Below are 15,010 nucleotides of genomic sequence, written 5' to 3' on the forward strand. Positions count from 1 at the left end.
AATTACGGTGAACTGGTCACCAGGTCGGCGGATCGTACGACGTTCGCGCACCGGTCGGTTCGCAATCTCACTGGACTCCGTGCTCCGTGCTCCGGAGGAGATCGCGAGATCTCGCTGGGTCGGTCACGTGACACCGTACTTCCACAGTTATTTTTTCAGGCATGATGGCGCCAAACGCCAGTATCTACTTTTATGTAAATATATTATTGATTTGGTGCGTACCGCGATCAAGCACGAGCGTTTGCCGTATCGCGGCTGGCCGTCGTAAGTAGCCCCGTTGCGGGGTAGCGCGCGGACCGCCGGCGGAGTGAGTAACAGACTGGCCTGCACCGCCCGCCTGGAATCGCTAATGAGGACATGTTGGTTAGGCTGCCGTGACACAGAGAGAGAGAGGAGGCCGTTACGCACTTGCTTACAGCAACCCGTCAGCGTGTTCGCGGCGGCTCGGGAGCACGCACGGCTACCGCCGGCGGCCCCGCGGCCGGTTTCACGCCCGCACGCTATCACGTGCCGCCTCGCGCGCGGAAATATATCCGGCTAATAGATCAATAATAAGGTATTTAATGGTCTTCCCGAGAGTGTGTGCGTGCGGGGGAGACTTGTGGTGGAGTGCTCGAGACGCTGCTGCCATCTGTATTGTCAATGTTGTCGGGCAGCAGCAGCAGCAGCAGCAGCAGCACCACCACCAGCAGCAGCAGCAGCACCAGCAGCAGCAGCAGCAGCAGCAGCAGGATCATCAGCAGCACCAACAGCATCAGCAGCGTAATGGAGTGAGCATTCTCGCGTTGGATATACGAAGCGCTCTCTCGTGCCACACGGGATCTCACGTTTACCATGAGATTGAACGCCGTACGCGGCCCGCTCGACCGTCGACACGTGCAGTGAGTGTGATTAGCACCTTACGTCGTCGTACGCAGCGATATACGCGAGGTGCGATCCCCGCAGCGGGCGGCCTGTTCTCCGCGTCAATGTTTACATGAAACGCACGGTGACGACGGCGAGCGTTTGCGGCTACCGCCGGAGCGCGACGAGTCGCAGCCGTAGTGCGCGGGGTCAACGTCGAATGGCATGTTCACCGCCGGTGTCGCGGTACGTAGCCGCGTGCTCGGACGTCCCTCGGCCGTCGCCCCCGCGGCCGTACCGCCGGGACTGCGGGCGACACGCGCATCCACCCGCTGACTAGATGCGTTTTTTATAACCTCTTTGCGTACGTACGCGCTTGGGAACGCGACAGGAGAAACGCGCGGGGAACCGCGCGCAGCCAAGCACCGCGGGACGCACGCGACGTTTACGGCTCTCTCGGTGGCCGTGTCGCCCCGACGGTGATGTTGCGTTCCGCAGTGTGTTGCGTAGATCGGAATATGGTCTCCCTGTGCGACCGTAGGTGTTGATGCGCGTTGCCTTTCGACGATTCGTCGCCCCCAGCGTGTTGACTGTCGCGCGCTTCTGGGTCGGAGCCAGAGTGTTGTTGATGGTCATGGGCCTTTTGTGCACCTAATTTCGATGTTGCATCCTCGTCGTCGTGGTAGCCTCGGATATTGCTGGGACATTCTCGCGCAAATAGTGCGACATACGCGAACCACTTGCTGCATATTTACTGTCAGAGCTGACATGTCGAGAACTGTACACTTGTTATTCCTTTTCTGTGACAAATGGTCATGTTACCTATGTTGTGGACTGTTTGCGTTGTTCCCCAGTTTGCTTTGTGGTTAGTGATGCTGCATATTTTCTGAGATATTTTGTTAATCTGGTACTATACGCACAGCTCTTGTCATGTTTACCATGTTTCCATATGAGATGTATATTATTACGTATTGGTATTACGTCAAGAAGCAGTGTGAGTGATGTAAATAGCAGTTGGAATTTCATAAAATACCGTGTACTAAGGTTTTCATTGAGAACATAACACTCTGATCAGTGATGAAACTAATAGTTGATTTTGTTCTTCGGTATCTATCTGATTTGTATATATAAATAATGCTAATCGATGAGATATATCGAAGATGCATTGTATAATGAATGAGTTTAAAGAGAAATTAATGCTTAATACATGAAGCTTACATGTATAAAGCAATAATAACATAGATTTTAAACAATGTATCTTAAATATTGACAGGAGGATTAAATAATGACAGGAGCTAATTTACTACAGTGATTTTTATTTATAGCAGTGAATTTATGATTTTAAAAAGCTGTTTTTCTTTTTTATTTGTAGTAAGAGCACTGTATAAAAACATCAAATTTTATTTTAAATAATTCAAGTTTTTTGACTTGTGATTAAAATTGTATGCATCGTCGCACATTTTTTCTTTGATTCTTAGATTATAATGTGTCTTTTTTTTTTATGTTTCAGTTCTGAAGAAAATCTGCTTTCCAGATAATAAATATATGGATAACTATGTAGTAAGTTTATCTCTCTGTTCTCAGAATGCTGTTTGTAGAATTCATTTTAGAGAGAGAAGAAAGAGGATGCTCATACAAAGTACGCAATTGTTATTTCAGGGTGCACACAGCTCACCTGCATGTGCCACGTACCACTAGCTCACTTGGTATAGTAGAATGGCACAACGAGGCAAAAGAGTCCACAGAAACGACAATGATTTGGCGTCTTATCCGGGCGCTATTAAGAGGCGCAAGTGTAGACTGGGCCCAGCTGCCACAGGTTCATCGTCACTGGCAGGGACCATGGGGCCCTCAGAAGAGGAGGAAACGATGGCGTCATCCAGCCAAGTGGGGGCATCCTGGACCCCCCGACCCGTCAGTGATATTAAGATCTCCAGCATATACAATCGATCGGCTGCTGAGGCACCAGCAGAGTTGTTTCGTAAGGACCTGATCAGTGCTATGAAATTGCCGGACAGTGAACCGTTGAGTCCGAACGAGTATTGGGTTATAACTGATCAGTGGAAGCAAGAGTGGGAAAGAGGTGTTCAAGTACCCGTTAATCCAGATTCTCTTCCTGAACCGATGGTTACTGTTACACAGACGTCTCCTTTAAAGTTACACACCGAATTCAAATTGTAAGTGTATAATTCATACTGCTTCGTGTGCTTCATGCGTACATTGTACATTGAGAGTTGTTTAAGATCGCCAAAGTATGAAGTCTCTAACGAAATTGTGTATTGTGTTTCAGGCCTAAAAAGTTAATAAGAATAACTCGTGATGATTATTTTAACTCAGAAGACCATCATTTAAGTACTACCCCAGCGAGAGCAGAGAAAGCCTGTGCTTATGACCTTGATGATACTGACATTGCCTGGTTGGATATATTAAATGGGGAACGTGCACAGGTATAATAATTTTATGGCTGTGGCTGTGGTAATATAAACGCGTCTGTCTTTTAGATCAATAAACTATTTGTGCATATAGAGCTACATTGATATTCTGTGTAAAAATGTATTTTAAGGAAGGTTTCATATTAAAAGAGAAAGAGAAAGAATGTACACTGAATTCATCATGCATTTTTAGAACAAAATACAGTAGAATCTCATTAGTATAAGAATGTATTTAACAGATTTAAACTTTTTAATAACTCTTTTCATTTGTGTGGTTTCTTTTTATGGTTGTTATTAAATAATTGTCTAATATAATAATTGTCATATATTCAGCTGCGAACATATATAAATTGTTTAGAAAAATTTTGTCTGAAAACGCACGAAAGACAACTTTGGAACTTATAAGCTAATTAATATTATTTTCTGTGTGAAAACCAAGGCTGGACAATTGCCAATTACGGAGTCGCAATTGGAACGTGTCATGGAAGAGTTGGAGGTACGATGTTGGGAAAGGATACAAACGATCGTGAAGAACGAAGAAGGGCTTGGAATTGAGTACGACGAAAATGTCATTTGTGATGTTTGCAGATCGGTGAGTGATCGTTTTATTCTTATATAATCACACATTGAAGAGTAAATAAGCTATCGTTCATTTCGTTTACATCATGTTGAGTTACATTTCAACTTGAAATTCGATTATGTCTAACGAAATATTTTCACGACAGCCGGATTCTGAGGAGGGCAATGAGATGGTGTTTTGTGATTGTTGCAACATATGTGTACATCAAGCTTGTTACGGTATTACCTCGATACCCGATGGCTCTTGGTTATGTAGAACTTGTTCGTTAAGTCAAAGACCCGACTGTGTATTATGCCCTAACAAGGGTGGTGCAATGAAGTGTACACGAAGCGGTCAAAAATGGGCTCATGTATCGTGTGCGCTCTGGATTCCCGAAGTTAGCATTGGTTGTGTTGAACGAATGGAACCGATCACAAAAATATCCAGTATTCCGGTAAATAATATTCCTACGACAGTTGCCTCTTTTTCACTTTCTCGGTGTCTTTGTGTCATTTGAAATTAGATTCGGATTATCTGTGTCTGAATGAATTATCTGTATCTGATAAATTAGAGAGAATCATCGATATATATCCTATTTCCGAAAAATTTGTCAGACACTCAATATCACTTCTATGTCCAGAGTATAATTTGTCCGAGATCACTTATCCGTCGTGGTTGTCTTGAGTATGGATTGACCGAGTGCAAAAATTTAAATTGCAGCCAAGTCGGTGGGCCCTAATTTGCGTTTTATGCCGCGAACGTGTGGGTGCTTGCATTCAGTGCAGTATAAAGACATGTAAGACAGCGTATCACGTTACGTGCGCTTTCAAATATGGGCTCGAAATGAAGGCGATCATTGAGGACGAAATGGCAGACGACGGTGTGAAATTAAGGGTGAGCAATCTTACACGAGGGTATTCGAATTCGTCAACATTATCGTTCCGGCGGAACCACGAGTTGACTCGACAATTCTGCTTTTAGTCGTACTGTCAAAAGCACAGTAGAACGAATACAAAAGACAAGGTCGGCGTTGGCGGTAGCGTAGGAAGCGGCGGCGGGAAGGGTGGTTCGGATTCTGAAGACGGCGAGTCCAGGCGGCGTAAGCGGAAAGACATGACTTCCGAAGAAAAGAATCAAGCACGCGCAGCTAAGTATGTGCTTTACTTAACGCGTCTGTAAAAATGACGAGACATGACGAGATCCGTTTTTTGTCAACATTTTTATCGGAAGACGCTGTCATTACTTTTTTAAGTATCAAAATTTAATTAAGACATCATTAAAGTACACAAAGTTTGCATATGGACCAAAATACGTGTTTCTAGCGAATATATTTACTCTCAAACGATCCATCCCAAACGGTGTGTTCTGTGCATTTTTCTAAAATTCTGTTTTCCGAGAAATCGGAATCTCTATTGCGCCCTCCGAAAGTATGCCATGAAGAGTAAGGGTAATCAGCGTTGTTTTCATATCAGGTTGCAGGAAATCGAGGCGGAATTTGATAAGCATGTTAGTTTAAAGGATATTACCTCCCAGCAATTGGACATAGATCCCGACAGCATTGTGTATATCTATAACTATTGGAAGCTGAAGAGAAGGGTAAGTCATCAATTGAACCTGCCGGTTCGAAGGTATTGCGTCGAGTACGCGATGCTTTTTTACTCTCGGCGATACTACGTGCACGTTTGTAATTGTTTTACAATTCGTGCACGTGATATTTTTAGGCCGGCCACAACAAACCGTTGTTAGCGCCTCGTTGTGGCGAATTGTCGAGCGCAGGGGCGCGCGCTCAGGGTCAAGCGGCGGATATGGAGAAGATGCGCACCTTCGTACAGTTACGCCAGGATCTTGAGCGAGTGCGCAATCTGTGCTACATGGTGGGTCGTCGCGAGAAACTCTGTCGTTCTTTCCTGCGACTACGCGAACAGACCTTTCATAAGCAGGCCCTGCTACTGGCCGGGCCGCCACTACCACCAGCGGCGGCTGCTGCCGTGGCGGAGGCGAATCACGGACCCTCGATATATGACCGTCTCTACTCCCATCCCGATTCTGAGGATCACACTCACGATTTCGACACGTTAGTCGCTCGGATCGCGGGTGTCAAATCACCTACGCCGGTGTCGAGCGATGAGAAGAAGGTGCAGCTGGACTTCAACGGCGCGTCCAACAAGAAGCTGTACTTCAACGGCTCTGTGAGGAGAAAGAGCTTATACGGCAGTGACCTATCGATAAGCAGCAGCGAGACCGAGGCGACCAAACCCGCCAAGACGACTAGCAAGTCCTGTGCAAGCAAGTCCAAGTCCGCTACCAGCATAAAGGTCGAGATCGAGTCGAGCACGGACGACGAAGCGGACGCGTCGAAGAACAAAACACCTGCCAGACGAAAATCGAAGAAGGCCAGCGCGCCAGACAGGCCACGACCTAAGCTGCGAGATAGCAGCGAAAGCGACAAGCTGGACACCGTCAACAGCAGATCGCGTACTTTGCAACACATGGAGAAGGAGCTCGGTAGCGCGTCGGGAAGCGAAAGCGACGAATTGTTGCCCCTGAGCACCAACGCCGCTTCTCGCCTCGGACCGTCCGTAGCCTCCGCCATCTACTCAGACACCGATTCGGACTCGTTGGAGCATCACTCCTCGCACTCGGCCGTGCTCATCACCAAGGCCGCGGTGAAGGAGTTCTCGGCAGCGGAGATATCGAAGAATTCCTCCCAGAAGAATTTCACGTGCAAAGACACGGCCAGACAAGATTATCATCACGCGGACGAGCCCACGAAGAACAAGGAAAACGCAAAGGGCGCCAAGAAGAAGGAGTACATACCGTCTGCTCTGATAGTTCCACAGCGGCAGGCGGCGAAAAAGGCATCCGAGATAATGCAGCGTACTCAGGGCAAGAAGGAGAACACCGTGAACGAATCGTCCGTAGAGTTCGTCAAGTCTCCCGGCGAGGAGCCCGCTAAACCGTCGAAACCCTCGACGACCAAGGAGAAACCGTCCAATAAGAAACAGCGCGACAACAAGACGCAGAAGGACACCAAAAACAACGACGTTTACGATTTCGATAAGGAGTTCGGCGACGGCACTGAGATCTTGGCTTACGTTCCGCAACGGCAGGCCGCGAAGAAAGCTGCGGAGCACATCAAGAGTGGCATGGGCACGAAAACTGCCCAACCGGACGTAGAGACCGCGGACGTGAAACCAAAGAAGGAGCTATTAGATGGCGGCAAGAGGAAAGAAATAAAGAAGGAGGAGTCGCCGAAGAAAGAGGAGCTGCCGAGGAAGGATGAACCGTCGAAAGACAGGAAGGGCAAGAAATCGGTGCTTGAGAGCAGCAAGAGTGCGTCGTCCGTGTTGACGAGCAACAGCGAAAGCAGCAGCAGCAGTAGTTGCAGTAGCTCCTCGGAGAGTAGCAGCGATTCCGACGTGGCGAAGAGTCCGCTGCAGAAGACCTCGAGCGCCAACAAGGAGCCGACCTCTTCGTCGACCACCACCACGTCGTCCGAGAGCGACACCGGTAATCAGCAGGTGAAGAGCAGGACCGTGAACAAGCGACAAGTGAACAAAATCATGCACGAGGACAACGAGGCTGAGAAGACTCTTGCGGGGCGGAAACTCAAGAAGCTGCCCGATAAGAAGCTTAAAACTTCCGACGGGCGGCATGGACCAGAGTTTCAGCCGCCGCTTACTGAGAGAGAAGAATCAGGTCGAACCATCGTTCCTAAGGAGTCGCAACAACAGCATCAGCATCAGCACCAGCAACAGCAACAGCAACAGCAACAGCACCACCATCACCATCACCACCCGCACCACCATTACCAACAGCAGCAGCAGCAACAGCAACAACAACAACAACAACAACAACAACAACAACAAGCACAACAGTCACTCGGTAAGAAAGCAGATCAAAGAGATTCGTCCAAAAAGTCCGTGCAATCGCAACAAACAGCAGCTGACCAAGGTGTACTCGGTGGGTCTCGAGATAATGATGGGCTACGAAGTGTTTCTGGGGCCAAGTCGAAGAAGTCCGGTCAGCCTGTTAAACAGACGCAACAGTCTACTTCTCGAAACAAAGAGGACAGCGGCGCAGGATCCAGAGCGAAGTCGGAGACTCGCAAACGAAAATCAAGCGAGACCATCGCGAAAGACGAGAAGATCATTAAGGAATCGCTACCGCTCAAAAAAGTGGAAAAGAAACTGAGCGAGAAGGCGAACAGGGAAACCGAGAAAGACAACAAGCACGATATCAAGAGCGTGCCCGGACCGGAACCGGTGGAGCCGCCAAAGCCGATCGAGAACATCACCATCAAAGCGGACGACAGAAAGATGAAGAAAACGAGCCACAGGAACGCAATCAATACGTTGGAAGAGGAGATGAAGCAACGGCGCGCGGAACGTGATGCCCCGAAGAAATCGTCGAGGGGGTTGGACAAGCTGCTTGAGAAGCGCGAGCACTTGGACAAATTGTCGCGCAATAAAACAACCATCCAAGAGGTGAAATTGGAGAAATCCTCATCTAACGAGGAAAGCAACGACCAGATCATAACGCAGGAGACACCCATCGCGAAGGAGACTATCAAGATCGAGGACGTGAAGAACCATATGAGCGAGCAAGTGGCGGTGTTGGACACCACTAAGGTAGAGAAGGAGGACGTGGTGAAGAAGGACGTGATCGAGATAGCACCGGAGAAACCCGCGGAACGCAGGAAGAAGGTCGAACAGAAGATTGAGAACGTCAGCGAGGTGGTGCAGACTGTGGAGATGGCCGCGGTGGACGTTATTGTCAAAGAGTCTGTCGACAACGTTTGTTCCAAGTCGGCGCCGGACAAAGCCGCGGCTATGGACGCGCCTGAGAAGGAGTGCCAGAAGAGGCGAAAGTCTGTGAATCGTTCCATCTTCTCACCGCAACATCACGGCAGCAAAGACCCGAGTGTGTCGGAGCTATTCGATTTCGATCACGACATCCTCACGGACGACATGGTGAACGATGACGGCATCAGCATACCGCGCGACGAGGAGCGTGCAGCGCCGCTTACGTTCTCCTTCAACAACGATTGGTTCAAGGAGGACTCTAAGGAAGACAGCGCGCGTGAGACTTTGCACCTAGTGGAGAAACTCCGTATGGAACTATCGAAGAAGTCGAATTCTAGTCAGTTCGAGTTGGAGTCTGTTCCAGCGGAGGAAGAGCCAAGGAAGGAGGAAGTGCAATCGGCGGACAAGCTTGCGCTGGAGCAGCAGCAGCAGCAGCAGCAGCAGCAGCCACAGTCGCAATCGCAACAACAGCAGCCGCAACAGCAGCAGCCGTTGCTCCAGGAAAAAGTGGAGGTGCTGGAGCAGCAGCCGGTGAAGCAACAGCCGGTGGTGCCTTCGGCCATCGTGTCAGCCGTTGAGATCAAGACCGACAGCGACGAGCCTATACAGGTGTCGGCGGAGGATGATCTCGCCAGCTGCAAGAGTCACGCGATGGAAGAGAAGAGAAAGACCTGCTATTCGAGCAATAACAGTGAACACTACATGTACGGAAACGAGGAACGCGAGACGGCGAAGGTGACGGTGGTGGAACGCGCGAAGCTAGAGATGGACGCGGACGCGGACGAGAGATGGGTGCCGCCGAGCTTACCTTGTCCACCGGAGAACTACAATCTCAGCACGCTGATGGACAACCAGAACCACCGCTACGCTGCTCACCCGCAATTCCCGAACGACATCGCCGCGGTGATGCCGGACACGGCGAATCCAGATGCCCTGGTCCATCTGCAGCTCAATATCAACATGCAGGACCAATACCTGCTGCAGCAGACCCACTCGATGGAGCGGGTGCAGCACCTGGAGGTACACGCCGAGCAGTCGCGAGTACAGTCGCTCGCGATGATGGACCAGCAGGTGACCGGGATACCGGCGCAGATCGTGGACGAGATCACACCCATGGAGATGGTGAACCGCCACCTGATCGGCCTGCCGAATTCGGAGGACGACCAGGGCAGCGAGATGGACCGTGTGCTGGATAAGGACGAGATCTCGTCGGATATCAGGCAGGATTACACGCAAGGCGGCTCGCCCTACAACGAGCTGAACGGCGCTCGCCCGGACACGCGTTGGGCGGAGAGCCAGGTGCTGCCGTCGCGTCGCTCGACGTCGTCGTCCATCACGTCAGCCTCCTCGGCGGAAGACCACGCGGCTATACCGCCTTACAAGAGCGTACCGCCAATGCCGTATCCATCGTGCACGATGGACGCGGCACCCTATCACTACTCGGAGACTAGTTCGTACGGTGCAGGCGCGGTGTCCCTGTTCCCACCGCAGTCCTGCGCCGCACCGTTGCCTTACCCATCACCGGGTACGGCCATGTTCCCGCCGCCGTTCGGCGCGGCCTTCCCCACGCCACAGTCGTTGCTGCCGCATGTGCCGAAGCCGCTCGAGGAGTCGCTCAATATGCAGGCGTCGCCGTGCACTGCGGCCTTCACTTCATCGTCGCATAACATGGCGCTTACCGCGGCCATGGTATCGCCGACGAAGGTGACCACGCCACCGCCGCCGCCGCCGCCTCCGCCGCCACCGCCGCCGCCGCCTCCACCGCCGCCACCGCCTCCTCAGCAGCCGTCGATGCCGCAGCAACCTTCGGTGACGCAGCAGCAGCAAGTACAACAACAGCAGCAACCTCCGCCGCCGCCGCCGCCACCGCCGCCGCCGCCTCCGCAACAGCAGCAGCAGCAGCAGCAATTGCAGCCGTCAGAGACGCCACAGGGTCATGCACCTCTGTTACCTCAGCAGGTGAACTCCCCTGCTGTACCCACGTCTTTCCTCAACACCATCCCGGAGACGCAAGTAAGCGAGACAACGGTGGAAAACATACCGGAAGTACTTACAGACAGCAAGATCGCGCCGTCCGGCAAGAAGTCGCCCGCCAAGCCAACGAGGACCTCCGCCAGAGTGACGTCGTTGCAGGGCAAGTCTCCGGGCAAGTCACCGCGTCAAGAGACCACCAAGACCGTGCCGAGCGCTCGCGGTCGCGGCAGGGGCGCCAAAGGCAGCCAACAGTCGAGCTATCGAGGCCGCGGTCGCGGCCGGGGTAGGCGCGGCAGAGGCAGCCAGAGCGCCATGGCGATGACGCCCATGGTGTCGAGCACGCTGCACAACGACGACTCGATTCAGAACAAGCTGATCGGCACCGTGTACGACTTCGACTCGGACGAGGACTCTGCGAACGAGACCAACATCGCGGACCTGCGAATGATGCGCGAGCGCAAGAAGTCCACCGACGTGAACGAGAAGCGCGGCGGCGAGCCCCTCGGCATGGCGAACGACGCCATCCAGTCGCACCTGTCTAGTCCCACGTTGCATAAAAAGTACACGGACGACAAGAAGCTGTCGTCGCCGGTGACGCACGACCAGACCGCCCTCGCCAAGGCCGACACGAACGCGGGACAGGCGTTCGCCGATACGGTGATGCCGTTGTTGCCGGGTCCAGTGGATATGCGTACGTACAACTCGACGGTGGACCAACCGAGTTCGTCTGTACACGGCCAATCATACGGCAATCACCTGTTGGGCTCGTTCGCTGCGGGCGTGTCCACCGATCCGAATCTACATGATATGGAAGACTTCGAGAACGAGCTGAACTCTGTACTGAAAAAGGCTACCGGCAAGCAGCAACTAGTCGCGAGCGACGGTTTGGAAGGGACGTGCATGAAGCCGGGTTTCGGCGACCCGTCGGCGATAGACCCGTCCGCTACGATGGGCTTCAACGACGCCAACAAGGTCTCCCTGACGGACTCACGGAACCAGTTGAAGGTGAAGATCAAGGGCCCGTTCCTCGACGCGAACTATGTGCCGGCGTCGTCGGTGCCTCCGTTGGCGCAGCAAGCGCCGGTGATCATCACCCCGACTGCCAACACCGCGGCTGTAGCATCTGGCACGTCGAACTTGCGTCGTATGCGGAAGAAGGAGCTGTTGAGGCAATACTGCTCGCAAGACATGAACATGGACGACCCAGCGCGCGAGAACGTCACCTCGGCGCCCATCAACATGCAACCGATCAACCATGGTCAACGCACGGTCATCACCATCCCCAAGGCTGTCGCGTCCATGACCAGTATACCGACTCGCGAGGACTATAAAGCAGTGGTCGACGCGAACATGGAGAAGAAACGGCGGAAAGAGCGCGGAGGCGGCAGTGGCAGCGGCGGCGGCAGTGCTAGCGGCGGTAGCGGCAGCTGCAGCGGCGCCGGTAACGTCGGCGGTGTCGTAGGCGTCGGTGGCGCTAGCGCCGGCTTCCTCGATGTCGCCGTCGCCACTGAGGAGGAGGCCAGCTCCGACAGGAGACGTGGTCTCATGGTCGCCACCGTCGACCGTCGTAGAGGCCGGCAAGCCAGGCCGACCGCCACCGCGGTGACGAACAGCGCGCATCCGAAGCTGAAGATCAAGATCGGTAACAGCATAATCGGCGGTCAAGAGGTAGGTAACGCGCAAGACGATTGCAGCAGGATCAGGCCGCCGAAGAAGCGGCTGAGTAGTATCCCTAGTAGCGCGCCCAGCATGGAGGAGCTGCGCCGTGAAAGCATGAAGTTCCGCAAGATGATCATGGCGGGCTTCGACAACGACGAGAAAACCAAGGCCAGGAGCAAGCGCGACAAGAACGGCAAGCGCAAAAAGCGGCAGTACAACAAGAAGGAGGCCCGGGTGCAAATCCTGGAGGGCGACGCGCCCAAGCTGATCATTCGGCTGGGTAAGGCGGGCGCCAACTCGACCACCACCACCACCACCACCACCACCACCACCACCTCGGCGACGATCGACACGGCGAGCGACGTGTCCACGGCGCTCTTGGTCGCGCCTGCCGGCGACGAAAACGATAATCAGCAAGGATCGACGGATAACAAGGACAGTCGTGTGGGCCCGCCACCACCGGAGCCTTCCAAGGAGGAGGTGGTCTACCCGATGGAGGGCGGTATCGACGAGAAGCAGCCGACGGACCCGAACGCCGGCGCCACTGCCCTGAGGAACGTCCGTTCGGCGAAGGTCACGCCGATCCGGTTAAAACTGACCCGCTGCCAGGAGGGCTATGAACTGAAGGATCCGGTGGCGAGTAGCGTGAGTGTGGACGTCGGTAGTGGCGGTAGTAGTAATAATAGTAGTGCGACGACGACGGCGACGACGACGGTGACGGTGGTGAACTCGGTGGCACCGTTGCCGGTCGGCGCAGTGAATCAGGCGACGGCGGCGGCGGCGACGGTGGCGGAACGCCTGTCGACCGCCGACGCCGGCGTCGCCGTGGTAGCCACCGCCGCCGCGGAGGCGAGACCGGAGGAGCAACAGCAACAACAACATCACGGAGCACCGGAGAAACAATCTTCCAAAGAGAACGATATTCCATTGCTGCCTCAGTCCGCGAATCACAGCTCGTCGGGGTGTCCGCCCGCACCGCTCCCGCAAGGATGCCAAGTTAGGTGATAATTAATGATAATTGTATAATATAGTAATTAGTGGTTTTTTCTTAGACGATTCGTACGCGTGTATATTACGTATATACATGTTGCGGCGCACGTGTCTCTGTGTTGGCGTCTCTCTCATGTGCGTGCTGTACACACGTAATACGTACGCGCCTACACACGTACACAATACACGCTTACACGCGCCTACGCAACATACAGATTAAACATAGCACATCGGATACATACAAACAAACAAACAAATACACATAGACATACAGATGTATATTGTTCAATGTTGAGACAGAGACTCACTAGAAATGTTGTAAGTGTGTAACATAAATTATTGATTATTGTAAATGATCTGAGGGTGAAGTGAAATGTCACAAAGTGCCCAAAATTTACCATAAATACTGAAAACACGTGCATTTCAGGTGTGGTGAGCAAGTGTGGGGAATGACGACCCGCTAAGGTGTCACCTCGTTGCGTCATCTCTCGCGGTCGAATCCACCGCGCGGTGGTGCGGAGTAGTCGCTCGTCCCTCTCGCGCTGCCTCTCTCATCATCCTCCTCCTCCTCCTCCTTCTCATTGCGAGAGCAACGGGAGCAAGCTGAAAAAGAAACGCGCACGTAAATCGTGTACGATTGTTCATTGCTTTCATTGCTAGAGACTCCAGTCGAGCTATGCGGTAACGTCGCGACGCCAAGTATATAAGAATCCATAGTGAAATCCTGTCAAGCGGTGTATCGCATCTTCTTTCCGATCACACATCATCTCCGATCTCTTCGCATCCAACCAAATCTCATCGACAATGTCTTCGGACACGGAGCGCGATTTTACTTCCCCGTCGCTTTTTTCGTCTCATTCAGATGGTTTACGTTCCTCTCACTTTGTCGCCGAAAGAGCTGTCTCTTCCTCCCGCGATCGAGACGCGCGCAGAGAGATCGCGCTGAATTCTCGGCCAAGAAGAATTTCGACAGCGCGTTGCCCCGGGTATGCGACGCTCCAAGATCATCCTCATCTGCCGCGCTCGTCGTCGCGACGAGCTTGCGTAATCGTTCCGAAATCGGAAACCAGGCGCATCAGACTCGTTCAGAGCTCGTCTCGGCCAGGACGACGTCTCGTGTTCCCGAGCGCCGAAGGATCGACACCTTAGCGGGGCTATCACGTCGGCGACGTAAAAATTACCTTGTACAAAAGGCATATTTCTCAAATCACCGCCTAGGTCGTGATTTTTAAACGCTAGCTATAACGAAGAATTTTAATAAACCCACAACACCCCTGTAGGATATTTCGATCGAGCGACTAAATATCGATTATTATCGTGGCAAGGAGGCGTATATACCAGCCAGTCGTGAGACGCGAAATGAGAAAAGGGACGCGCGTTTCCATTTCTCTCCTTATCGTTTTCTCTTCTGTTATTTTTCTCTTTTGCTGTTTTATTTTTATTTTCTACTTTTATTTTCAAGACAGCTTATCGCAGGTCTCAGCGTACTCTGCGCTTCTCGACGCAACGAGAGAGAGAGAGAGAGAGAGAGAGAGAGAGAGAGAGAGAGAGAGAGAGAGAGAGAAAGAGAGAGAGAGAGAGAGAGAGAGAGAGAGAGAGAGAGAGAGAGAGAGAGAGAGAGAGAGAGAGAGAGAGAGAGAGAGAGAGAGAGAGAGAGAGCATATTGCCGTTCGCGTGCGGAATGAAAGGATCGAAAAAAAGAGAGACAGATTGGGCATGGAACACCGGCGGACGCCTCTCATTTTTCG

At 52.3% G+C, this 15,010-nt stretch overlaps 1 protein-coding gene across 1 annotated transcript; it reads left to right on the top strand.

The window, feature by feature from the left end:
- The first annotated feature begins 748 nt into the window (after positions 1-748).
- Positions 749-14,792, top strand: rno (PHD finger protein rhinoceros). Its single transcript, XM_025300868.1, has 10 exons — positions 749-881; positions 2,354-2,403; positions 2,503-3,020; positions 3,134-3,290; positions 3,715-3,867; positions 4,001-4,288; positions 4,555-4,728; positions 4,816-4,985; positions 5,307-5,430; positions 5,556-14,792. The coding sequence occupies exons 3-10, from the start codon at positions 2,560-2,562 to the stop codon at positions 13,275-13,277; spliced, it is 9,249 nt and encodes a 3,082-aa protein (XP_025156653.1). The 5' UTR covers positions 749-881; positions 2,354-2,403; positions 2,503-2,559; the 3' UTR covers positions 13,278-14,792.
- The last annotated feature ends 218 nt before the right edge of the window (positions 14,793-15,010 follow it).

Source organism: Harpegnathos saltator, unplaced genomic scaffold, assembly GCF_003227715.2.
Source record: "Harpegnathos saltator strain DR-91 unplaced genomic scaffold, Hsal_v8.6 scaffold39, whole genome shotgun sequence".
NCBI lineage: Eukaryota > Metazoa > Arthropoda > Insecta > Hymenoptera > Formicidae > Harpegnathos > Harpegnathos saltator.